We start from the raw sequence: 27,018 nt of genomic DNA on the forward strand, positions 1-27,018 counted from the left end.
GGCGAGCAACATTATGAAAGGGATAGCAATAGATTTAGACGTGTCATTTTAGTTTAGTTTAGAGATTGTGTACAATGGAATTAGCTACATTGTTGTTGTATATTTCTGAAAATTCAATCCAGAAATTTGTGCCGTCTATGTGGGTGAACGAAGTTGCAGGCATAAACTAGTTTTTATAAAACTAATCATTTCATAGTTTATTTTTCAAGCCCTATTAAAAACATACTATTTTAAATGCTAGGATGAAGATAAGTTGTAGTATTCACATAAGATCTTATATGCTAGCAATTTCTCCTTTTAAGTACATGCAGTGGAATCATGTCATCATTGTCTCAACCAATGCATGACCACTGCTGGGCATAAGTTATCTTATAGGCACTCCCACACCCTTAGAGCCTCTTCAGATATATCCAGCAGCACTAGTGTATTAGACTAATAGTGTGGACACCGCTGCATGCGGTTCCATACCATTATTTATAAACTGGCCAAGTGTGAGTCAGGCTCGCGCACCAAGGGTTCCGTAGTACAATCGCATTTTTTTTACATTTTGCATGATAAATCAAAAACAATGATTCATAAAAATAAATAAAAATCTGGTTTAGAATCCACAGATGAAGCCATTTGATATGATATCCCACTCAATATAGTTATCTTACTTTGATAATTGAAAATACTAATTCCTGACCACAATTTTTTTTTGTGTGATGTAACCACAAATTCACATTTTTCAGATTTTTCCCCTAATGTCTGCTATAAGACCTACCTACCTGCCAAATTTCATGACTCTAGGTCAACGGGAAGTACCCTGTCGGTTTCTTGACAGACAGACAACAAAGTGATCCTATAAGGGTTTTCTTTTTACCTTTTGAGGTACGGAACCCTAAAAAACCAGCAAATTATCACGTTTGTTGTATGGGAGCCCCCTCAAATATTTTTATTTAGTATTTGTTGTTATAGCGGCAACAGAAATATATAATCTGTAAATATTTCAACTGTCTAACTATCACGGTCCATGAGATACAGCTTGGTGACAGACAGATAGACAGCAGAGTCTTAGTAATAGGGTCCCGTCTTACATGCATTTTGTATCTGAGGATATGTGCATGGAAATACGGCAATACACCCATTGCCGTATTTCCATGCATATTTTAAAAAAATTACTTGAGTTTTATTTCCTATGTAATTACAAGGCCAAGCTTGAAGTCCATGCAATTAGTCTGGCAGTGTCACTTACCACATGCAGCAGAGTTAGTAGGCTAAAAAGAGCCACGGTAGAACTATCATGTACACTAAGGCCAGCTAAAGCATTATGAGAAGAGTTTCTTGATGGAGTGACCTTCTCACAACCCTGAATGCACTCATAAAAATCTGATAACAGTCCATCCAATGACTGATTGCAGATAGCTTTGAAATATCAAAAAAAAAACTTAATTTTTAAGCAATTCTTCTCCTCTTGTTCTTCTAAACAAATCTTTCTTCTGTATAATATAGTATAGTAGTATAGATATATGTGTTTTGTTCTGCACAGTCAAGTTGGCGAAGGCACGTAGGGGAATGATCAAGGAGAAGGAGAAGGGCGGGGGTGCCCGGCTCAAAGATGAACCCAACGACCCTGCTGAACCAGGTGAGATAATTATTCTACATCTGTCTATCATCATCATCATCGCATGCCTTCTTCGAAATGACGTAGGCATCCGCTAAGAAAGGATTTTTGAAAATTCAACCCCTAAGGGGTGAAATAGGGGTTTAAGTCTGTGTAGTCCACGCGGACGAAGTCGCTAGCATAAGCTAGTACATACTAAGAACTCGCCCATTCAGCATCTTAGTTTTTCTTGACTAAAGAGACACTTTATTCAAGTGGTCCTTCATGTATTTTGTGATATAACACTTGATACTCCACAGGGCATGGTTCACGTCCACCATCGGCCTCTTTACCGACCCCGGCGGCGTTAAAGAAGGAACCAGACGAGCCGGCGCACAGAGTCAAGATGGAGCCCCACAGCCAAGGGGGCGAGGACTCCAACGCCGACCTCGGCGTCGACGGGATTAAGACTGAAATTGACGGCCTCATGGACAGTGATGGTAAGAAACTTTCTATTTTGTAAAGTTGTTCTTTAATATCTTTAGGTTATTATTTACTAGCTGTAGCCCCCGTCTACGTCCGCGTGGATTTAAGTTTTAAAAATCTTATGGGAACTTTAATTTATAGCCTACTATAGCTGATGCCCGCGACTTCGTCCGCGTGGAATTAGGTTTTTAAAAAAAAAATTAATTTTCCGGGATAAAAAGTAGCCTATGTCCTTCCCCGGGATGTAAGCTAACTGTTGGGCCGTGAAAAGCTAGCAGACAGACAGATAGACAGACAGACACACACACACATCTTCGCATTTATAATATTAGTATGGAAGTATGGATGTCACTCTCCAGGTCTTTAACTATGCCCATGCAAAAAATCACGTCATTCTGTTGCTCCATTGCGACGTGATTGAAGGACGAACGGACAAGCAAACACACTTTTGCATTTATAATATGTGCGGTAATATACTGAAGAACTATGTCAACAAAAGTCAATAAAATAATATAATATAGACTGCGAAATGGCAATCTCTATGCAATATGTTGTCTCAAATTTTTGACAATTTCATTTTACCTACGCTATTTCATACACAGTATCACATACGGTTTTCTTTTTCGTTTTTTTTGTAAAGAATATTAGCCATGTTAAATGATTAATATTTCCCTTTCCTCTCCAACTAAGCGTCAAGTTTGTGCTAGGAGTAGGTATGACAGTAGTGCAACGTTGAAATGTCGACTTTCGGTTTTCAGTCCACTCCTTTACCTGTTTAGCTATTGAGGCTGAACAGTATCACAGTTCAAGACAGTAATATCTAGCTTGATCGTCTAAAGACCACTTTTAAGTTCTATCTAAAGTCACTAATCTAATAAACGGTTTAAAAGTTGACTTCTGACCAAAAATGGATACTAATGAGTAATGACTTATAAAATTGCAGTTAATTTTCTTAATTTGTTTAAAGCCGTAATAAAATATTAAAGTCAACATATTTTTTCTTTAATTAGGTATTTGTTAACTAGGGCGGTAATCAGTGGCGTGCACCTGTGCACGCCACTGATTACCGCCCTAGTTTGAAGTTTGACGCCCCAGTTTGAAGCCAGGGTACGCATTAGTTTGGTAGGAACCTGTTTTCTGGCAGGTTCTAATGAAAAATATGCATTGAGCTATGGGGTAAGCAACGCTTTCATGCCTCTATGACCTGCACGCCACTGGCGGTAATTCATTTGAACTGACTGACGGTAAAGGTTAAACTTGCGTGTTTAAATAAAATCTGCCGTACTTATGATAAAGCTCAAGACAGATTGGCGCAGGATCGAAGAAAAAGGAATGAATGGTTTTTCTAAAATGTGCCAAAGTCAAACGATTTAGAAAAGACGCTCTGATTATGTTCTAATGAGTAAGAGACCTTAATACCTTAATAAGCCGCATCGGGCGGGTCGAAGAAATGCTAATGACTTCATTAGCATTTCTTCGACCCGCCCGATGCGGCTGAATCCCCACTACTCGCCGCGCCTAGTCCTACCGCTGCTCTGACGAGGAAGCGATTATACTCTATCCACGCAGAGGAGTTAGTATAGGGCTCTCTTTGTTACGTAATCCCATACAAATGACAAAGACAAAAAGACATTGGGGTGTTAACCATTTTGAGTGACAAAACGTTTTCGAATTGAATTTCGAATGTGTTTTGAAAATACAGGTTCTCTAATAGAGTAGTACAGAAAACATAGGTTTGTTTGTGATTGGTTGGCCTTGACCACTACGCTATCACCGATTTTGGAAAATATATGCATTATTTGTTTTGTTTCAGGTGACCCCACTAAATCTCCCCAGTGCGAACTTGGCGGACCTGGGTCTCTGAAGTCGGAGCGACTCTCCTCTGACTCCAACGACATCATAGACCCGCAGACTGGACTTAGAGGCTCCAGTGGGAATCTCCAGGTAAAGCCACAGTTCTTTGATATTTTTGAACCCGGGACCTCCCACTACCAAGACCACAGCGCTTACCACTGCGCCAGGGAGTTCCTGACTCACTGATAGTCTCACCAATGCCCAGCCCAAACCCTTGGACTCAAAATGGCTGATGCACAGAGATTCCCTTTATAATGTAGAAAAATAATAAGGCCGGATTTTTCGAAATTCCAACAGGGTAGAGAATAAAAAGGATTTACAAATGTACTTTCGCGGAAGGAAGCCGCGGGCGATCGTTAGTAAAATATAAACATTTAGAGATGTTAATTTCGCTTTATAACTTAATCTTAGGATCCCATGTCTTGTCCATAGGATGGTAATCCAAACTGCCGTAACCCCAATGGACCAGAAAACATGGGTTCGTGTCGTATGGGCAACTCGGGTCCGATGGGACCCGGTGTTTCTATGGGGCCCATGTCCAGCGAAGCGCAGACCTTGCCTTCCAATGTCATCAGCAAGCAGTCTGGGAGTATGGAGGTAAAATTTAGTTAATGAATCCACTTGGGTCAAATAGGTCCCATGTGTTAGCTTATTGAAGTTAGTTTAGTTATAGAAGTTAGTTCGGTTATTATAAAGATTAAAACTCTCAATAAGCCTCTACGCGTTGTGATCTATATCCACGTGCAAGCTTTATATGAGGACATTTTTCTAAATAATAAAATTAGTTAAATTTTTATAAATTACGTGAGGTGTTTTTTTTTAATTTTCTGTCCCTCCCTCCCCCTCTGGTGAGATGTCGTGAGATTTTATTCAACCCCCTCCCCATCCCCCAATCTCACGTGAGATTTTTCAAAATATGAGTTTCTTACGTAAACGCGTTGGATTGTTATTGTAAAAAGAAAGAAAAAATTGCTTCGTGCTTTTATTTACGACTAGTTAAGACTAGTAATCAAAATTGCTGAGAGTTTTAAGTGTAATAAAAATTCAACAATAGAATACTTCAATCGTATTACGACTACGCTTAAGATTAAATCTTAAGGATGTACAATCTGGATTAAATGGACCAAAATAGTATAATTTTTTTTTTCAATCAGAAAAAAAATTGCGTGATATTTGCCGAGACTCCCCCTCTCTCCGATGTAAGTTAGATGAGATTTGACTCGACCCCCCTTCCCCCCCCCCCCCCCCCCCCCCCCCCTTAAACATCTCACGTAATTTATGGATGCCCCCTAAACATGTTAAATGAAACTCTAAATGCCACGAACACGAAGTTCGAAAACATGGAGGTAAACTACAGTTAATTAAAATCCATGAAAACAATTTAAAGAGCCTACTTAATTCACGTTGTATGGGTAACTTGAATCCAATAGGCCACAGTGTGTCTGTGCCAAACTCGCACGAAATTACGAAACACAGGCCCTGTCATTCAGTCGCAAAGCCGTCTCAATAATATGGAGAAAAACTACATTTAATTTTATTCATTGAACATATGAAGCTGGGGCCAATACGACCCCACATATTGTTGGGTCATATTTGCCCCTACAACATATTATGAGGCAGGATTTAGAACTCAAGATCCAGTGGCATGAAAACAATATGGAAATATTTTTTGCATGGGACACGGGAGTACATTACAGACTATTTTATTAAAATTAATCAAGATACTTGTTCATAGTAATCTTATATGAGAAAAGGTCTAATGAGCCTCATTTGAATTAAAAAGATGTTGCATTCCAATTATATTTCTTAGATAATAAGTTTAAGTTGTTCAAGTTACCTAGTTTCACCGCGATTAATAACCTCATCTGGAGACAGAAGGATTGGCTCATTTTTTGCGCAACGGATCAACCTGGCTGTCCAGCGTGGAAATAGAGCCAGTATTCTTGGCACCATTCCAAGCGGGCATGATTTGTATAGTAATTAGATAAGGCTACCTTTAAGTTTTATTGTAATTTAAAAAAAATTACCATATTCTGTTGTATACAACCTCTAAACTAAAGTAATATCTTTTTTCACAGGGAGCCGGAAATGTATTGCTATCCATTTCCGGCTCCCTGTGAAAAGAGGGTATCACTAGATTTAAAATATTTAAACCTGTGAATTTAGTTAAATTTAGATATTGTGTACAAGAGTATATAAGGCGCAAATGACCCTTTACCACCCCCGATTGTACATATAAAGTCTTATAATCGAACTGTGGTAATAAACACAGGTTTCAATTGTCCTGTTGAATAAATAAGATCACCCGTAACTGCGTAGGCAATGATACATTTTGATGCTTGAAGCAAAAGCTTCGTTATTTTCTTTCGTTCAAGTTTAATCTGGTGGTGTATAAGTTTTCCGTTTTAGTTGTGATCATTTATTTAGTTATACGTAAAATGTGATGAAAATGTCGAATTATAGTAAAGAGGTAGAGTAGTAAAATCTATGGTAATACTAGCCGCCCCGGCGAACGTCGTACCGCCTAGCAATCGATTCAATTTTTTTAGATTTTTCTCTCCGTAAGAACCATCCTCGTACTTCAAGGAATATTATAAAAAAAGAATTAGCGAAATCGGTTCAGCGGTTCTCGAGATTTGCGATGAGCAACACATTTAGTGATTCATTTTTATATTATAGAGATATTATGGTAAAATAAAAAAGTAGATATAGATAAAGAGATATATTACATACATGTCTAAGATAAAACTTAAAACTACCGCATTTGACTCAAACGCACAGATAGCTATCTCTTCTACTCTCGTGCAGTTTGTATCTTCTCTGAATTTTGTATACCAAATAATTTTTTACGCGATGAAAGTTCTAATATCAAACATTGATTTAAAAAAAAACATTGATTGTAAAAGGTTAAAGGTTTTTACAAAGGTATCAAAAGCAAAACAGCTTTATAATAGACTTATACTTAGGTATGACTATAATAAAATAAATCTGTGTATTAGTATAGTCCTAAAAATTAAAACTCTACAGGTAGTTTTTATTTTTCTACTTATAAAAATTTCTGAAAACTGTCCAAAATCTAAAATATTCCATCTTGATCTAGTGTTATTGGCAGCTTATTTAAATTTTGTCTGTACAACTTTCTGAACATACTTTATATACTCCGTATGTATATATTGTTTAGATTTTTTGTTTTGTATTCATATCTATTTGCGTTTTTGTGAATCTAGATGAATTTTTCTTTTTATTCCTACAGCAGAGTCAGATCTTCGTGTTTTCCACAATGCTGGCAAACAAAGGCGCGGAGGCTGTCATCTCTGGACAACACCACTCCATCATTGCCTATCACTGTGCTCAGCCTGCTACTAAGAAGTATCTTGAGGTAAGGAGCTTTAGGTTAATCTGTCAATGGTTAGATGTTTGATACATCTAACCATTGATAGATTAACCTAAATGATCTAAGGAAAATTGCAAGATTTTTTATTTTTTATATTCTTTAAATATGAAAATCAAAGTGTAATTTTCTGCTCGAACCTTTTGTTAGAATCTCTGCAGGTGTTTGACGTCACTATGATAGTAATATATTTGGTAATAAGGCTGTCTGAACACAGCATAAAAATATCTCAAATCAACATTATGGTCTATGAGTTTATTTTGGTCATACCATGTGGATCAGAAAAATAATACGGAATTTGTTTGGGAAAATATAAGATTAGATAATGTGCGTATTTGTGTTAAATCGTAAACCATTTTCTTGCAGAAACATCCCTTAAAAATAGGCCAGTTTAATAAACAAAACCCCGCCCAATGGCTCAACAACTTAGCCATGGCAAAAAGCCGAGCAGGAATGCGCGGCGGGCCTAACATGATGGGTGGTCCTAACCAGATGGGGCACATGATGGGGGGACCGATGGGACCCAACATGGGGCCGATGGGTCACGGGGGCCCCATGGGTCACATGGGACCCAGCATGATGGGTCACAGCCGCATGGGCGGGCCGGGGAATCAGATGATGATGATGAAAGGCGGGCCGGGGCAGATGGGTCAGATGGGTCCCGGCATGGGTCCGATGGATGGGTTTCCAGGGGGCACCCCGTCCTGTGGTGTCATGGACGGCCTCGGTGCTGATGGTGAAATGCCCTGGGACACCGTGAGTACATATGCATAGGCTTTTTGATTTGACTTGAATATTAGATTATGTGTTTTGAAAATAATATAATTAGGTACACTTTATTAGCCAGTAAAATAAATAAACTAATTACAGAATTAATTATACCAAGTATTTTTGGACTGACGTTAATTTTACCCTTTTTTGGAAAGTGTCTTAATTTTATCCTTAGGTGATAATAAACTACCAAAAAATTTATTTGATTCTCCCCACCCCGATTGCCATCTCTATCTGTCGCGTATTATAGACTAAATATAAAGTATAATGAAATCTAAATAGGCTAAGTATCTAGAAATCTAGATCGTGATTCATAAAACTAATTTGACCACAGAAAAACTCCTCCGTAATGTCTAACGGCATGGCAAATGGTCCTTCTCAAATGCCACCCTGTTCTGAAGCGGGAGATAATAACTCTGGCGACAGCAATATGCCCTGCCAGCCTGGACCTAAAGGTGACTATCAGTTTTACTTGTTTTTTTGTATTTATATATATTTAATAGAAATGTGAAAGTTGGTTTGTCCTTCAGTCACGTCGCAACAGATCGACGTGATTTTTTGCATGGGTGGGTATAGTTTAAGACCTGGAAAAGGACTTAGGCTACTTTTTATCCCGGAAAATCAAAGAGTTCCTACGGGATTTTTAAAAACCTAAATCCACGCGTACGAAGTCGCGAGCGTCAGCTAGTTTGAAATATTTTATACAACTGACTCATATTTGGTATTCTGTCAGAGTAAGTAGTAAACATTAAAATATTTAGGAGGTTAATTAATTAATGTTCATGTATTCGTACCTGATTGAACAGACTGCAAAATTATTAAATGTAGGTTTAAAATTGGATGCAGAATCTGGTTAAACACCCCTGCATGATTAAAATTAGGGTTTTACATTATATAGATATTTCACAGCCCTGAATCAAGGTTGGGCTACAATCGATCTTGGTGTTAGAGAATAATTTTATCATGTTTAGCTTTAGTCTCCTCCGCAGGTGTCAAAATACCCGACGAGAACCTCACGCCCCAACAACGGGCTCACAGGGAAGAACAACTGGCCACTATACGGAAAATGCAGCAAATCCTCTTTCCCGAGAGTGGGTCCAACCCTAACCAACCCGGAGATGGGTCGCAACCCCCCTCAGACATCAACCCCCCTATATCAAGCGCGAACATGAACATGTCGTACCCTCCTATGTCAGCGCACGGACCTATGGGACCTGGACCAAATGGACCTATGGTTTCAATGCCAAGCAGCATGAGCAGCGGACCAAGTTGCACTATGTCTGGTCCAATGGGCCCGAATGGTCCAATGGGCCCGAATGGACCAATGGGAGGACCGATGGGTCCAGGCGGACCGATGGGACCAAATGGCCCCATGGGCGGTCCGATGGGTAATATGGGACCAGGAATGGGCATGGGAGGGCATGGATCTATGGGGCCTAATGGAATGATGGGGCCGAATGGGCCAATGATGTCGGGTATGGGGCCTAATGGACCCATGGGGCCGATGGGGCCGTGTGGCATGAAGGGCATCAGAGGGCCGTGCGGAGGGCCGGATATGAAGACGGGAATGTGTACGGATATGCATATGGGTAGAGGATGCGGTGGACCTATGGGAGTGAGTATAATATTTTTACCTACATAGAAATAAAAATTTATGGTCGATTCACATTGGCAGTGAATCTAAGTGAATTTCTTAAATTTTACTTAGTTTAGCACAATTTTCTCGCGCGTAGAAATTTGTACTTTATGCGTTGGAGATAGAGGTCATTTGTACAATTTTAGAAATTCTTTTCGATTATGTATATGAATCGACCCTTAACGTAATCTTTACAATGTTGAACAATATTTAATAAACTATTTATTAAATTAAATATTAGAAATATTTTCAGCGTATGCCCAACCCCATGGGCGGTATGGGAGGCCCTAAACCTTGTATGATGGGTCCACATGGCATGGGACCGAGAATGATGCCAGGACCAAATCTCAATGCAATGAATGGTGAGTACTGAAATATTCATCGTCATCATCATTATCATCCCTTCACCGGCTCACTACTGAGCACGCGTCTCCTTTCAGAAAAAAATTGAGAATAGTTTGGCTATAGCGAACCAGTGGTAAATTAAACTAGTTGACTATTCAAAAGGACTAGTAAAAGTTTACTTGAAAAAAAAATATTCTATTCTATAGTACGCGACAGGTTGAGACGGCAATTGAGGTATGAGGCGGGGGGACGCCCCGTACACCCGCACGTCACCCGTGCTGGCCCGCAGCGGGTTTCCTCGCGATGTCGTCCGTTAAAGCTTTATCGTTAAAGCGAGCGATATTTAATTGCTTAAACACACAACTTCAACAAGTTACAGGTGCGTGCCCAGAATCGATGCCCGCAACTTCGTCCGCGTGGATTTAGGTTTTCAAAAATCTCGTGGGAACTTAGATTTTCCGGCATAAAAATTCAGGGCTATCTGCATTCCAAATTTCAGCCAAATCGATTCAGCCATTGTGGTTTCGAGGAGTAACAAACATTCAAACATTCACATCACCATTCATATTATAATGAATGCGAAAGTGTTGATTTGTCCTTCAATCAAGCCGCAACAGAGCAACGGATTGACGTGATTTTTTGCATAGATATAGTTAAAGACCTGGAAAGTGACATATGGTATCCCGGAAACTCATATAGTCCCTTAGTTTATAATATTTACACTTTCGAATTTAGGATTAGGATTGAACTAAGTAGCATTCTATTTTTAGTAATTATCAAAAACTTCAAAACACATTTTGAATTGTACACAGGTGGTATAATGATGGAAGGTGGTATGATGAGCGCCATGGTTCACGGGGACTGTGGACCCGAGCATCAGCATCAGCACCATGGAATGCCCATGAACGGGCCCATGTGTGACGAATACGGACGCGGGAGGAGCGTAAGTATTTTTGGTTGACACATCCACCATATTGAATTTATCATCACACTGTACGGGAGCAGTGTGTCTGTAAAAATAGAAAGATCTTCCTCCGCGCGGGTGGCATGATCGGGGCCCAGCTGGTCCACTCGGGGCCCAATTGGTCCGCTCGGGGCCCAACTGGTCCAATCGTATTTTGGAAGGGAAACCATCGTAACTCACTTTTTTACAGATTTTGAGTTAAATCATATTTTTAGAAAACAAAAAATGCTCTTTTTCCGTTGCGTTTTCTTTTTGTTTTAAACTCTTTATTGCACATAAAAAATAAAATGTACCAAGGCGAATTTAATACCTAGAGGTATTCTCTTCCAGTTAACCTTTGGTAATGGGGACAGGCTCTTGTCCCAAGTAAAGTTTTTTTTTAAAGAATATTAGCCATGTTAAATGACTAATATTCCCCTTTCCTCTCCAACTAAGCGTCAAGCTTGTGCTAGGAGTAGGTACGACAATAGTGCAACGGGCGGGGTTTGAACCTTCGACCTTTCGGTTTTCAGTCCTCCTTTACCAGTTGAGCTATTGAGGATCTGAAATTTACCGGTGACGTTTTTTTTCATAGAACTCCAGTGGAGCCCAAACGTTCCTTCAAAAAATTTTAAGAGCCGAAGCTGTGTTGCTTTTCGACTATAGCTCTCTCTCTCTGTTTGACTCTATCATTTGTATGGGTATGTAACATAGAGAGCGCTATACTAACTTATCCGCGGAATGAAATTAGTATAGCGCTCTCTCTGTTATTGTATGGGATTAGGTAGAGATAGCGCTACATCAAATAATCAAAAAGATGCGCAGTATTCGAATTTTTTTTGTTCTTGCAGATGGGGCCAGGTGACCCAGGCGGGTTGGGTCCAGGGTTGGGGCCCGGTATGGGCCACAAGTCATCTCGTAGCCCAAAATCACCGCCCTCAGACATCGACTGGCAGAAGTTGCACCACCACTTCTTTGACGAGAGCAAAAGTATGGACACTGACCTGAGTAAGACCTTTTTTAAACTTGCTAATTTTTAGGGTTCTGTATCACCCACAGACCACCACCTATAGACGCCTAATAGCCGGACAGCCGCGATCGCCAAGCTTAGGCAGTTGCTTAGCATAAAAGTTCGGTACCCTCATTCCGCACATTGTCTTGTTGTGACTTTTGAGTCCACCAATCACAACAAAGCATTCTCCCCTGTCCCCCGCCAGCATTTGACGATTTTGTTTTCATGCAAAACTTTGTATATGCGTACTCTTGAGGTTGAATTCTCTGTGATATCACCAGAGAAAAAGACCAAAATCTTTTATTTTTATTCTGACTGTTGTTAATGATTTTCTCACTCTGCTGTGTCGGTCAATTATGCCTAAACTATACATATATATTTAGGTACAGAAGTGAAACTCATTTAAAAAAAACAACAATTTAATAAAACAAAACCAAGTACTTTTACAATTAGTTACAAAGTGTTTAATTATTGGAACAAAATTACCACAAACAATTATAAAAACTAAAAATCAAAAATATCGAACCAACTCGGAGTCACAGACCACAAACCACGTCGATGCACCACGAATTTCAGCAGCAGAATGATTGCAATGCTTGGACGCGCTTCGTTTTTGTAGCCGACTACTACAAAATGGCGGCTGTACGCTAAGAATATTATAATTAAACCTGACCAGCATAACATTTTTATTCGTTGTCCCAGGTACGCAAGTGAAGTCCCCATGTTCGGAGCGGGGCGGGTGTCTGCCGCCGCCGCCCTACGGAGCTTCGCCGCTACACAGATCCGCCTCCGTGCCTATCGGTAAAATTGATTACTAAACAAAAAAATATATTCACTGTTTTTGGTTTACTTTTTTACTCCTCTAAAACAATTTGCACCGTTTCAGAAATTGTTCTATTTTGTAAAAAAAATATATGATTGCTTGCATCCCGAAAACAGACAGACTACTTTTTATTTCGGAAAATGACAAATATTCTTTTTAAAAAACATAAATCCACGCGCGGACCAATTCACGCAAGAAGTAATTTTGATAGAAAACACAGGTTTTATATAAAAATGTATTTTTTATTGATTCATGAATTAGTATAATTATAGTATAGGGTTGTGTATGGAATAGAATATCGAGTAAATGACCCCCACGTCTTGTCTGAAATTTTGCTGACGCCTAAGTCAAAAATAAATTATTTCTTAGGAGTCATTAAATACAGGGTCTTCCAAAATTCATAAAATCCAAAGTTTGCTAACCATTGTAAATTTTTCGATTTAACTAAAAAAGTACGTCAAATTACATCAAATGTTTTTAAAATCCAATCTATGTATTTCATACAAACTTCCTTATTAAGCGAGTGTTTGACGTTTAATAAAAAGTCGCTGATTTGACTAGTAGAAGTCCCTATTGCCTGTTGTATTCTAATTTCTAACATAGTAAATCTCCACAGCCACACAATCGCCCTCACAAGGCGGTGGTGTACAAATGCCCATGTCAGCGGAGGCCTCAAGAGCGGGCTCCGCGCTCAGTAGCCCCGCGCACTGCAAACAGAAATCCGACGCTCCAGGTCTGTATATCATTATATTACTTATAACTCCCACATACACGAAACTCTCGTACGGTACTCACATACACAAAACACTCATTCAATACTACAGTTCTTGCAATTCACGAAGGCGAGTGAACTTTACTTGTGGTTACGTCGTATACAAGATCATTGTGTAAATGTGCGTGCATGTCGGACCAATCAGTCGCGAGCAAGCGCTCGCAAACGCACGCATTTACTGTACCTTACTTATATCGATACAACTTAACACAAGCATAAGCCACGCGCCCTCGTGAAATGCAAGAACTATACCACTTTTATAAGTCGCATCGGCAAAATCCATTTGCGCAGCGCAACTTTAAGGCGTTTGTGCACTCATCCGTGAAATACGGATTCGGTAAAAATACGAATCGAATGAGTACATATTTGTATGACGGCCACTTTAAAGGATCACGGATACGAACCGAATACGGATGATTGCACAAATGCCCTTACGCTGCCTAAAACCAAATGTACACCAATGAAATATAGACCTTATTGTCATTTAGATTTAAACACAAGTACAAAAGACACTCGTGCTATCTCTTTCATAATATTGGAAGTGGTAGTATTGTACGTATAAACATAGTGTAAATACGCACAAAAGTCAATCACGCACATAAATGTACAAACGTGCGTACACATACGGATGTATACGCAAGCACGCACTAGCGTACGCACTATTTTACTATGTAATCTTTATTTGTAGAACATTTAAGTATTCTGTGAATTGATTGCGTTTTTGTACATTTTTTGAGTATGTCGTAAAACGTGCTAAGTTACCGAATTTAGAGAAATGATCTGACAACTAAGATTTTTGTTTTATTGATAGATAGATTTGTTTAAAATACCACAGAAGATCTTTGCGTAAAAATTCCTTTGTCACATAGAAACATTATTCAACAGAGTTATAGTCTTATGCCAGTCATAATACCCAAACACACACTAAAACACTAGTGCACATTTAGGTAAGTCGCATCGAAACGAATTAATAAAAATCAATCGCAAAATACTTAATAGTAGTTTTATTCATAAAATGTACAATGTAATGTTGTCTCGTTTTAATAGTAATAATTAGACAAGTATGAAACAAATTATAACGTTGCGATGCGATTGATTTATAATGTGCGCTAGGTCTAATAGACAAAAAGTAGAAGCCATAGAAGTAGAAAATATGCATGTTGTTATTTTATCTGTGTTAGACATTTTCCCAACCACAATTTTTAAGAGCAATTTAATTTTTATTTCTAAATTTTACTAGATTAATTTAATTTAGTTTGGTTTGAAGTTTGCACACTTGATTTTCTTTAATTTTTTTCTGTAGTTGTAATGCGTATTTTTTGTTTTCCCCCCTCCCTCGCAAAACGCTTGACCGCTTGAAATCCCACCGCGTGATGAAATAACAACGACAAATCATTAAAAACATACGAATTGGAAACAAACACGCCAATGTAAATGGCCTTTGACGAAATTGTTGGATCAAACGTTGGCCAAATAAAGAGATACTAGAGAAGTTGGACGATGGCGTGTTTGTCCGCACGCTCCAATGTTTGGCGGCGCAGCAACAGAAGAACCAACAAGGCGGGAATCACTCAAAGGAACCGAGTTTGATGCCCGTGCCGTCCCCGCAACAAATATCGTATCTCAACCAGTTCGAAGGTAATCTAGCTTTTGTCGATGACGGAAATAATTTTTAGTATCAGTTGGGTGAGAACACTGAAATGAACATATACATGTACGCTGGAAAAGTTGTGCTGTACAAAATTACGCTTGATTTTTGTGCCGTTTCGAAACGCCTCACCGAGCGTACCGGGAATTGAAATTGACACTGTGTCAAATAGTCTTCGTGTTGACAGATGTCCCATCACTAACATTTAGTCCCGAGTACGGTCACATGACGCTCGCTCCTGCTCTCAGCGCCAAAATGACAAAAATCAAGTTGCTTGAAAAACAGGTCAGCTATCGCAAGTCCAGCGTGCTTGTATTAGTAGAGATCAGTGAGTGAGAATCATATTCGCTAGGGTTTCGTTCTTGACGTTTTTCAAAAATAAATACACAGAGGGCTTGTAATCTTTATATTCGAATAGACTTATAATCTTGTATTATTTCGGTATGGAATCCTTAAAAACATGTTTTGGTGACTTTAGAAGAATTATTTCCGCTTTGAACATGAAGTTTGTGCAATGTAAAAACGCTTTTTTGTGTGTATATGTGTGTGTTTATAAAGAAAGGTGGCCAACTATTACTTTGAGTTCATACCTTCCGCCCAATTATAGAACATATAACGCGTAAAATTGAACTTCTCACGCGCCATTTTAACTTTATGTCAAACTTCGTGTCAAAAGTGCGATTTTAGTCCTTATTTTAAAGGTGAACCGTACTTTTGACATGACAGTTGACTAGAGTTAAAATGGCGCGTGAGGAGTCATTTTAACTTTGTGTCAAATTTCATGTCAAAAGTCTTGTGTCAAATTTCATGTCAAAAGTCCGATTTAAGTTCTTATTTTAAAGGTGAACCGTACTTTTGACATGACAGTTGATTAGAGTTAAAATGGCGCGTGAGGAGTCATTTTAACTTTGTGTCAAGTTTCATGTCAAAAGTCCGATTTTAGTCCTTATTTTAAAGGTGAACCGTACTTTTGACATGACAGTTGACTCATAGAGTTAAAATGGCGCATGAGGAGTGATTTTGTACGGAGTATACTTTCAAACACAAACTTTCTAAGTCAAAAAAAGAATAATGTTTTCGTCAAAATTAACTTTGGCCATCTTTTAAATTCACGATTTTGTCATACGACGTCTCAAACTAAGATATAATGTTTAAGATGACGCTTCTTATAATATTCTTTTTAGTTTTTTATGCATTGTTTAAGTAACTTTCGTTTCATTTTGGTGGTGGTTGGTGAAAATGTGCTAACATACTTTCATACTCTATGGCTAATTTGTTCTCTCTGTTTGTACGTACACCCTCTATCAACGCTATAAAAATTCATTGGAATTTCAACGTTGTGACTATGTAATAAGGTCTATGTTTCATTGACTCTCGTTTTTTTTAACCAGGTCAGGAATTAACGATACAAAAACAGCCTAACACGTCGTTAAAGGACAATGGGCCCCCTTCTAACAGTGGAGGACAGACACCACAGTCTAGTTCTAACCAGAAATCTCCTGCAGGGTAAGTAGCCTAACGTTTTTCGTTTATTTTTCTGGACAACTCACGCTTGACCACAAAACTGCTTTAAAGGACCAAGGATTTCTAAAGAAGCCCCTATCTTCACTATGAATTCCAATATGTGTTATGCAAAGTTCTGGTGGGTTCTGGGGTTCTGGGGCTTTGGCCGTGGCTATAGTTACCACCCTACCGGCAAAACCGTGCCGCCAAGCGATTTAGCGTTCCGGTACGATGCCGTGTAGAAACCAAAAGGGCATGGGTTTAATAAAAACTGCCATACCCCTTCCAGGTTAGCCTGGTTCCATCTTAGACTGCATCGTCACTTACCACCAGGTGAGATTGTAGTCAAGGGCTAACTTGTATCTAATAAAAAAAATAAAAAAAGTGAGATCAATGGGTGGGTAGCAGTGGCGTGCAGCTCATAGAGGCATAAAAGCACTGCTTACCCAAGAAATAGTTACCCTAGTTGAAATAGCTTAATACTCAATGTAAGTAGGTACCTTCCTAACTACTGCTTACCCTGGCTTTGAACTCTGTGCACGACACTGGTGGGTAGTCTTCGCATACTAGCCTTGACTCAAGTGCATATGTTAGACTTTTGTGGCATAATTGTTTATTTTCTACCAGCATGATGCCAGGAACGCCAGAGCCGCACTCGTCCCTGTCTGAGCAGCGGTCGGGGCGGTTCTCCATGGAGCAGAGTCCTGGCCCTGGCTTCAACAACCCGCAGACACCCACCTCTGCTGGCAATACCTCCAGTTCCAAGCAAGGTGCGTTATCAAGTTGTTAAACGTCAGTAAGTGTTGCCAGCATAATGCCAGATATGCCAGAGTCACACTTGTCACTGTCGGAGCAGTGCTCGGCGGTTCCCTGGTTTCAACAAACCACAGACACCCACCTCCGCTGCCAACACCTCCAGTTCCAAGTAAGGTGCCTTATCAAGCTGTTAAACGTCATTCAAGTGTTACCAGCATGATGCCAGACATGCCAGAGCCACACTCGTCACTTTCTGAGTGGTTCTCAGCAGTTCCCTGGCTTCAACTACCCACAGACACCCACCTCCGCTGCCAACACATCCAGTTCCAAGCAAGGTTAGTTGTACAATGTCAGTCAAGCGTTATCAGCATGATGCCAGACACGCCAGTGCCACACTCGTCACTGTCAAAGCAGCACTGTATAGCCATATACATATGCCAGCTCTCGTAAGTAGATGCTTTTTCCGAACCAATGATACAGTCTTGACATATAATATCAAGGGCCATGAATAGTTTTGATTTAAATCCTCAATATTACATCCCAAATTAAATTACAGACGAGAAATCCCGGCCGAGCCCTTCATCAAACAGATCGAGTCAAGACAGCGCCTCAAAAACACCACAACGGGAGGGCAGAGAGGGGCGAGAAGGGCCCTCACTCAGTCAGGGGCCCTACGCACCCTCCTCCACGGCCAAAAGCAGCTGCAGTGTCGTGTCCACCGCATCCCACCCTGACGACACCATGGCATCTAACACTGAAGTAAGTTGGTACACAACAATAGGTGCCTCAGTTGGGCCCAGGGGCTTTTAAATCCATACTAATATTGTTAATGCGAAATTGTATCTGTATGTCTGCTGATAGCTTTTACGGCTCATCTGTTTTATCGATTTTGACGATATTTGGTACAGAGTTAACTTGTATCCCGGGGACAAGCATAGGCTCCTTTATGTCCTGGAAAGCCAGAGTTCTCATGGAATTTTTAACCTGAGCAAAATTTCAGCTTACTAGGTCCAAGGGTTTAGTCAGGACTTTTCTTTTATAATATTTGGTTGCATTTTCAGACGACGTTGTCGGGCGGTCCGAACAGCACGAGCTTGCCGGGCCCCTTCCCCGGGCCGTGCAGTATGAGCCGGCCGGACAACATCCCCATCAACCCCAACCAGGGCCCCAACGGCCCCATGGGACCCTCCACGTCCTCCTTCGACCCCATCTCCTCGCTCGCGCAGATGTCGCAGCAGCTGACCAACACGGTGGGTGGCGGGGGCCCCGGCCCGGGGGGTCCTATGGGGCCCAACGGTGGCGGCATGGGGCCCTTCGGCTCGGGGCCCCACCACATGCAGCACCATCACTCCATGCACCCGCACGGACACCCGCACATGATGATGAATGACTTAGGTAGGTTGTTGGTTTTTACTGTTGAACATGTTTGTTTTTTTTTAAATCAAGAGCTTCATTAATGTTTGTTGTTGTTTGATAGTTCTTGTACTGAACAATTTCAGTTTTGCCATTAATTTATGATACTTCCCTGCCGTGATAAACCCAAGTCCTTATCCAGATAGTAAGGAATCTCTTAAAATGGTTCACCAATTTAACCACGAAGTGGTAACAATGCAGAAAAAAGGAAGGTAAACATTCAGAAACCCTTTTCAAAACGCATTCTAGATAGGCTTAAAATTAAATAGGTATGTATAATGTTAAATATGTATGTAATAGGTTGTGGTTACATCGTGTAACCACAACATTCAGCTGAGTTCGGGCCTTTTCGTTGGCACGACACATTTTAGATAATAGGTACCTATTAGATTTTAAGGAATGTTTTTTTTGTAAATATTTGTGTTTGTGTTTATCATGTGTCGGATCAACCAATAAATGTACTTCTATTCTATTCTATTCTATTCTATAAATAATGCTTTTTTTTATTTGCATAGGTTGCCACATGGACGGTATGGGACCTGGCATGGGCGGACCTATGGAAGGAATGATGAGCGGAGGCGACTTTCCACCAGACATGAACCTCAGTCCCAAAATGAGCGGGGGCCCTATGGGCGGGCCCATGGGGCCTATGGGACCCGACGCGTCTATGATGGGCCCGAGAATGGGCGGACCCGGAAAAATGCCCCCATTCAACGGAGCGAACGTTCAAGTCAAAGCAAGCGCGCCTAACACGATACAGTATTTACCCACGAGGCCTCAAATGCCCTGTAACTCAGGCCCCAGAGGCCCTCCCAGTTTGGACTTTTTACAACGAGTCACGAATCCAATGCAAATGGACAGCAGTAAAGGTGTCCAATACTTCCCTGGCGCGAGAGGAATGGATATGGAAGGAAGTATGCGGGGAGTTATGAGAGCGCCTGGAGGGATGTTGAGAATGCCACATTACCCCGCAGGGTTTAACTCCCCACCTAAAATGGCGGGAGACCCATTTGGCGGGCCCGGGCCTAATCCGATGTGTGGGCCTAACTTCCGAGGAGTCAAAGGCGGTATGGGGCCTGGAGGAGTCAGAATGGGTGCGGCGCAGCCTCTACCGCCATCCATGGGGGGCCCGGGACCGGGTTTTAAGGGGCAAGGTTTCGCTATGCCTTCGACAGCTGATCCCAACTACGCGGCACAGTTTCACAATTTCCAACAACAATTGTACGCAACGGGAAGCCGTGGGGCGCAACCTCACGCAGGTTACCCCCCCTATCAGCCGTCCAAGTGATGACAGCACGTTGCCGTGGCTTGCGGACTCTCTACGTCTATATAACTCATGCTAATAAAACAAAGAATCGAAAATAGCGACGTTAATCATTCCCTCTCACTCACACACTACACTTGGGTATACTGTGTGAGTGGGATGGCATGATTAGCGCCGCTTCGTTTCGATTAGTTAGCTTATTAGCACGGGTTAACCCGCGTTCCCTTCACACTGGCCGCTCGACTCGAGGCTTTTATAAAACCCCGGGATTGGAAGCGTATTCGCGAACGTACTTAATTATACACCAGTGGAAAATATCGAGAGATCAAAATATTTTTGTTAGTGTTTTTAGTTAGCCCGTTTGTATTAAATGTGAGATTCTGTCAACTGCCGAGTTCGAGTAAAGCCGCGTCCATACTAACAAAAATTTGCGTCGCGTTTCAAACATTTCGTCATGTGTCTTTACGAAAAAAAAACATTTAATTTCCGGCGAATGTTAAGTGTTCAACGCGACGCAAATTTTTGTTGAGGATGTGACTTAAAAGTAAGGCCAGACGAGCGTAACTTTAACAGTAAAAACTCTTTAACATGAAACCGAATGAAGCGATTAAGGTTGATCCACATCTGCGCACGCGCACGAACCTTGCATACAAAGTGCAACATAAGAACGTAATGTGGATTATGTTCACGAGCGGTGTGCGTGCATGTTGTATAAGTCATGGTGTGTCCATGTTCGTGAGTTTTTGGGAGTAAGTACAAACATGATAATTGATAATATTATATGCGTTCGATAAGCGTCGGGTGCACGGTTTGTGCCCGTAGGCGTGTGTGGATCGACCTTTACGTTCGTTTGGCCTCACACTAACAGTTTGCGTTAGTTCGTACGTGCCGATTACATCGCTCAGTTAGACGCGCTCTCTGGCTGGGCATAAGTTTATTATATTTTAGCGAATGCGTGAAGTTTGTACAAATTGTACAAATTTAGATGTGTTATCGTGTAGTCTACATAATTTAAAAGTACAGTCGTAAGCGTATTTTTGCTATGGCAATAAATGTAGTTTTTATCTTTTTTTTTTAAATGCCAACATGCCAGGTTTTCAGCGTATCGGTTCCTTTACTTAGCTATGTTTTTTTTTATATACGATTCCTATGCACACAGATATCTAGTCAATTTTGAAATTAATGTCCGATCCTGTGTTAGAGAGAGTGAAACAGTCGAATCAGCAACACAGATTAGAAAATAACAGAAGGTTCTCTCATAACGAGCAAAAACAGGCACACTCAAACATACGTACAGCATGCAATATACAGCAACGCAGTGCCCTTGTGGTGCCCAATACTCAAATTCACGCCGCAACACACCGGAAACCTATAATGTGGCCACAGTCTAATGTTGACAGAATTCGAGCGTCGAAACACTTCAAGTGTTCAATTAAAATGGGACTTTATTGCCTAGTCTTAAAGCTCAAGTTCGTCCATGCATCTACAGCTAAGCGGAAACGTTGCGAAATTACAATCGATGTTACTAAATTTTTGATTTAAAATCAAGGATATCTAGGTCCACTTTACTCCGACGTTGTTGTTTCGATCTCGAAATTCTATCAACGTTGGGTGAGATGTAAAATCTCTTAGTAAGCACAGATCTGCCTATATCTGGGATGACCGTCTCTGCATAGTAAGCCAATTTGCGGTTGTTCCGGTCTAAGGGTGAGATCTATAGAGCGCACTCTGACTTAGCTTAGTCTTAAGACAGGGTTAAGACGAGACAGAGGTATATCTCTCGAGGGAACACCCGCACAGCCCCAGCGCTAACCCAGCGCGGAATAGCACGGGTGACGTGGGGGTGTGCGTGGCGTCCCCTCGCCTCATACCCCGATTGCCATCTTAACCTGTCGCAGACTATAGGCTGATCTCGTCACACGCATCTATATTTGAATGCGCCCGTTATCGTTCGTTATATTGAGAGGAACTTCTGTTACCTTTCTATTCTGTGTTCACAGTTTGGTAACAGAAATGATACAGAAGTACATAATACATTAAGTGTAAGGCCTCTTGTGAATAGTCCAATCCGAATTTGAGAAAATTCGAATCTTGTGAATTTTGACAATATGGCAAATTCTAAATACAGTCTCTAAACTAAATTAAAATGTCACAGATATAAATATATTGCTATCGCTTCCATAATGCTCTCTGTGGACAAGGACAGCACTAGATTTTGTGACAATTCAATTAAGAGATAGTGGATAATTCGGTTGCATGCAATCTCTAAACTAAGCTAAATTTACATGTCTAAATCTAGTGCTATTCTTTTTCAGAGAGAGCATTATGAAAGAGATACATTTATACCTGTCAATTTGGTTTAGAGATTGTATACAATAGAATTAGTAGCCACAATGACTTCCGAATTTAGTATAAAATTCTCTCGGTCAGTATTTTCTCAGATTAGGATCGGACATGTGCGCAAACGATCTTGAAACTATTTTTGTCCATCTTAGGTTTAGATTAATTCTTTATTTAGGGAAATTGGTTTAATTTAATTACGTTGGCTCCATGGCCAGTATAGATCCTGGAACTCCTGTACTAGTCCGTAAAAAATGACTCCTCACGCGCCATTTTAACACGCGTCATGTCAAAAGTACGGTTTACTTTTAAAATCATAGTCCGTTCACTATAACATTTCCCCTGACGTTATATTTGGCACCATTGCAAATCACACAATAATAAACCCTAAGCTCTAAGGGTCTAAGGAATAAAGCAAACAAAGCAATGGTGCCAACATGTCGTCAGGGGAAAAGTTATAGTGAACCGACTAGTAATAAAATCGTACTTTTGACACAAAAAGTTAAGATGGCGCGTGAGAAGTTAAATTTTTCGCGTTATACTAGTACTGTACTGTAGTTATACTGTATTGTAAATTGTAATGAATATTTTATTCGTTTTGATCTGATATAGCAATGTTTTTCTGTCTTCCATACCTTTAAACTCGAGTGTAATAATATGAGTCACAGGTCTAACAGCATGACACAAAACTGAAAACGGCAGTATGCCTTCTTGCACACGAATGCTTATAAACCGCGCGTTAAAAGAGCATCGAATGGAACACAAACCAAATTCTAAGAATTGAAAATCGATTTAAAAAAACGTAGCGTCAGCGTTGCCAGAGAGTCGAAAACTAAATAAACGAAATTCGTTCTTTTTGGGTCATGTTTCGTACCTTCGTATCTAGGGTTAAGAGACTTAATTAGGACTGCATATTTTATCATTTGTGACATTTTTTACACAGCAAAAAATTGACAATGCGAATCCAACTTTAAACCAGCAGTTTAAAATTCAGCAAACAACTGATTTTTTTACGTTTTTTTAATGTAACGCAGTGTCGAAACAGCGTCGTATCCTTATATCATCTGGCAACGCTACATCACGTTATAAAAGCGCTGACGTTTTATAAGTTCTAATCTATTGTAAACTTTTTATTTTTATCGAGCGGTAGAAAAGCGTCCGTGCGAACGGGGGCATGGTATTCGAGTTAGCCTTTTAAACGAAAGTACTTAAAATCTGATGCCATATTATTTGCCACATGAATTTAGTTTTCGTGATATTTTTGAACTGTCTATTTAATTTATTTATGTCTCTGAACAATGCCATTTATTTTTTAACGCTACATCTTTTTATAGTACGTAGAGCAATACTGCCATCCTATATCTAAAGAAGCATTTAACTGCAAAAAAAAGTAGTTCGAGAATTATCATCAAAAGTATGGGAATTTAGAAAAATGTGGTGCTTCTTAAAAAAAGTTTGCTATGTAACTTAAAATTTTTAAATGGTTGCTCAAAGAAAAGTGTAATATTTTCAGGGCTCATGTATGTGAGTTTCTTTATTCCACCATAACGTCTAAATTTCTAGACAGATTTGGATGTATGGGGTGAGGTGTAATTAGAATTCTTACATCATCCCGAGTGACACCAGTTACAATGCGATAAGGCTCATTTGGCGCGTGGCGAAAATCGAAACTAACGTTGCCGTCAAGTGTCCCCTTTGTTCTTGTTTGAATAGTCTAACAGCCGTACTCAGAGTCGCTTAATCGTTACTTAAGTTTAGTTAAAGGGAGGCAGAGCTATATCTCTCACATAAATCTGTCTCGTTTTATCTCAATCTTAAGTAACGATTAGCGACTTTGAGTACGGCTGTCAGCCTTTGTTCTCCAACAGCGCCCCCCTGTCAATGTCATTCAAGTGCCAAAAGCGCCTTGTCGCACTGTATAAATTTTTTGAAAAAAAAAATTAATATGGCGGCTGTATGGCGCCGTTTTCAAATGTGATTTTTTACTTTTAGTTTCGTTCTTTACCTGAGCAATCATGTTGTTTAATTTCTTAACATTATTTGTGAAAATCACCACGATTTTGGCGATAATTTAAACACTTTATGTTGCAGTTAACGGCTTTTTAGCTATAGGTCAGCATAATATGATAAATAACGCTAGGCTAGTTAGCACATTGTGTTTGTCACAGTGGCCTTTATAATGCCTTTTTTTACGAAGCAAAGAACCCCGGGCACACGCGTATAGTTTGCTCACCGAATCTGAAATCCTTATGAGATTAAAATGTAGGAACATCATATTATAGGCACACCATGCTTTTGACATGTCAATTTCTATATCACGACTATGGCGGCTTTGTTCAAGTGACATTTCTCAAAATCATTTTATAATGGGGGCAAAGATATAAAGCTCCAGATAGAAAAACTTTGTTCAATTGATTTTAAAAAACCGGTCAAGGTGCGAGTTGGGCTCGCACACGCAGGGTTCCGTACCTCGTACAAGATATAACACTGTGTACCGTCTATTTTTTTAATACGCATGGCGACCATTTTGAAAATTGCCAACTTTGTTTTTATTCTTTGTCATAGTGACAACAGAAATACACACTTTAAAAATCAACTCCACCTATTATGATTCATGAGATACAGACAGACAGATAGACGTTCAGCGGAGATTAGGGTCGAACTTAGATTAGGGTCCCGTTGGCACCTTTCGGGTACGAAAGCCTTAGCAAATACGCGTAGCGACACAAACCATGTAGATATTGCTGCGAGGTATATGCAACTTTTGACGAGGCGGCTGACACCTTAAAAAAATGGCGACCCGCTGCCCTGACCTTTACAGAAAAAACCTAAAGTGCTAAATTTCAAGTTTTTAGCCCCAGTGCAGCGGTTCAAGCTGTATGGGAACTAGATATATACAGTCCGTAAAAATAACTTCTCACGCGCCATTTTAACTCTATGGGTCAACTGTCATGTCGGTAAAAGTAAAGTACGGTTCAAATTTTAAATAGGGCCTAAAATCGTTACTTTTGACATGAAATTTGACACAAAGTTAAAATGGCGCGTGAGAAGTAATTTTGTACGGACTATACATATATTTTAAAGACCCCCCCCCCCCCCCCCCCCCCGCAGGACTAAATGTGACTTTCATATACATAGGTACTTTTGAACGTTTTTTCAAGAATTCCATAATGCACCGAATGCACATAGCTGATAGTATGGTGTGTCTATTATATTAACTTAAGGTGAATACTTACATACATAATTGTTAGCTACTTCGTAATTTCATCTCCAGACAATTACCTACCCTTAAAGTTTGCATATATCGAAAACTTCATCGGTTTTCGTGAGTTTCGATAATATTTTATGCTACTAAGTACTTACTTATATTTCAAGAAGTTTACGCTGGTGTTTGTATTTATGAAGTAACTTGATATCGAATTTTGTATTCGAAATATATTAGAACTCGTATTAGAGATACAAATCAGGAAATCTCACATTTCTTGACAATCTTAGTTAGTAATAAAAGGAAGCCAAGGGAGCTTATTATTGAGGGATAAGTAGGCCTACAAAGAATCATTAATTATACTGCTAATTTTTTATTTATATGGACGACTGGGACAACTAGGCTTAAATAAATAAAAAAAAGATTTCTAACATGCTGCAAGACGTACTGGTAAAGGTATATGAAAATATAACTGCTGTGAGGATTCACCTTAAGAAATAATGGCGTGGCAATCTTGTGAGAAACAGCACAACAGTCCAGTAAGAACACCCGCTAGAAATTAGATAGTCTTAATTTAATTGTAATTATAATAATTGTAAGGTAAAGAATGGTTCTTGTTTTAGGATTAAGTGAAGAGCAATGATATAAAATAGTTTGTGTAATATTAATAATAAAATAAGAGATGAAATTAAGATGCAAACTATTGGTTGTGATTCTGACACAATTTGTTAAGTTGTTCGTAGATTTGTCACAGAGTAATGTGGGAAACTTAACTTACTTCATGATAAGGCCCTTTTTATTTTTATTTTTTGGACGTTTTTTTACTTGTCGTTCTCGTTTGTACATCGCTAACAATAACTGTACAGAGTACTTTTGGACTTAATTTAAGGCAATAAATGTATTTATTTTATAACTCGTGATGTAAGAATTTATTCTTAATTATTATAAAAAAATATATAATATGCTTGTAAACTCATGTTTTATTTTACCACACACGAAATTAAGGGGAAAAACTAATCCCTATAATTCCAAATGTGCACGAATAACATCATACTAAGTGACCTAATTTGGAAATATTAAAAAACTAAGATGACTAATTTGATCAAGGCGCAGATGAATGGGTAATTTTATCAATTCCAATTTTTTATTTAAATTAATTGTAATTTACTATCTGAATCCAATGTGTTTCATCAAATTCGGTTCAGTGCAATTTTTAGGGTTCCCTACTTCAAAAGGAACCCTTATAGTATGTTGTATGTCTGTTTGTCCGTCAA

The 27,018-nt window shown here is 39.7% G+C and overlaps 1 protein-coding gene across 9 annotated transcripts in view; it reads left to right on the top strand.

Annotated features, from left to right (window-relative positions):
- Window positions 1–26,716, top strand: part of LOC117993163 (protein BCL9 homolog) — a 28,191-nt gene extending 1,475 nt beyond the window's left edge. For 3 of the 9 annotated variants that reach the window (XM_034980908.2, XM_069506488.1, XM_034980909.2), the window contains exons 2-20: window positions 1,529–1,624; window positions 1,903–2,082; window positions 3,882–4,012; window positions 4,355–4,519; window positions 7,176–7,301; window positions 7,680–8,069; window positions 8,419–8,539; window positions 9,062–9,699; window positions 9,962–10,082; window positions 10,878–11,008; window positions 11,860–12,016; window positions 12,723–12,821; window positions 13,460–13,576; window positions 15,095–15,253; window positions 16,655–16,769; window positions 17,394–17,536; window positions 18,079–18,281; window positions 18,584–18,917; window positions 19,451–26,716. In XM_034980908.2, coding sequence (XP_034836799.1) covers window positions 1,555–1,624; window positions 1,903–2,082; window positions 3,882–4,012; window positions 4,355–4,519; window positions 7,176–7,301; window positions 7,680–8,069; window positions 8,419–8,539; window positions 9,062–9,699; window positions 9,962–10,082; window positions 10,878–11,008; window positions 11,860–12,016; window positions 12,723–12,821; window positions 13,460–13,576; window positions 15,095–15,253; window positions 16,655–16,769; window positions 17,394–17,536; window positions 18,079–18,281; window positions 18,584–18,917; window positions 19,451–20,223 — 4,173 coding nt within the window. In that variant the 5' untranslated portion in view covers window positions 1,529–1,554 and the 3' untranslated portion in view covers window positions 20,224–26,716. The remainder of the gene's footprint in view (window positions 1–1,528; window positions 1,625–1,902; window positions 2,083–3,881; window positions 4,013–4,354; window positions 4,520–7,175; window positions 7,302–7,679; window positions 8,070–8,418; window positions 8,540–9,061; window positions 9,700–9,961; window positions 10,083–10,877; window positions 11,009–11,859; window positions 12,017–12,722; window positions 12,822–13,459; window positions 13,577–15,094; window positions 15,254–16,654; window positions 16,770–17,393; window positions 17,537–18,078; window positions 18,282–18,583; window positions 18,918–19,450) is intronic. The other 6 variants (XM_069506491.1, XM_069506489.1, XM_069506490.1 and 3 more) reach the window with 6 other exon arrangements.
- Window positions 26,717–27,018: the final 302 nt, after the last annotated feature.

This window comes from Maniola hyperantus, chromosome 23 (genome assembly GCF_902806685.2).
Source record: "Maniola hyperantus chromosome 23, iAphHyp1.2, whole genome shotgun sequence".
Lineage (NCBI taxonomy): Eukaryota > Metazoa > Arthropoda > Insecta > Lepidoptera > Nymphalidae > Maniola > Maniola hyperantus.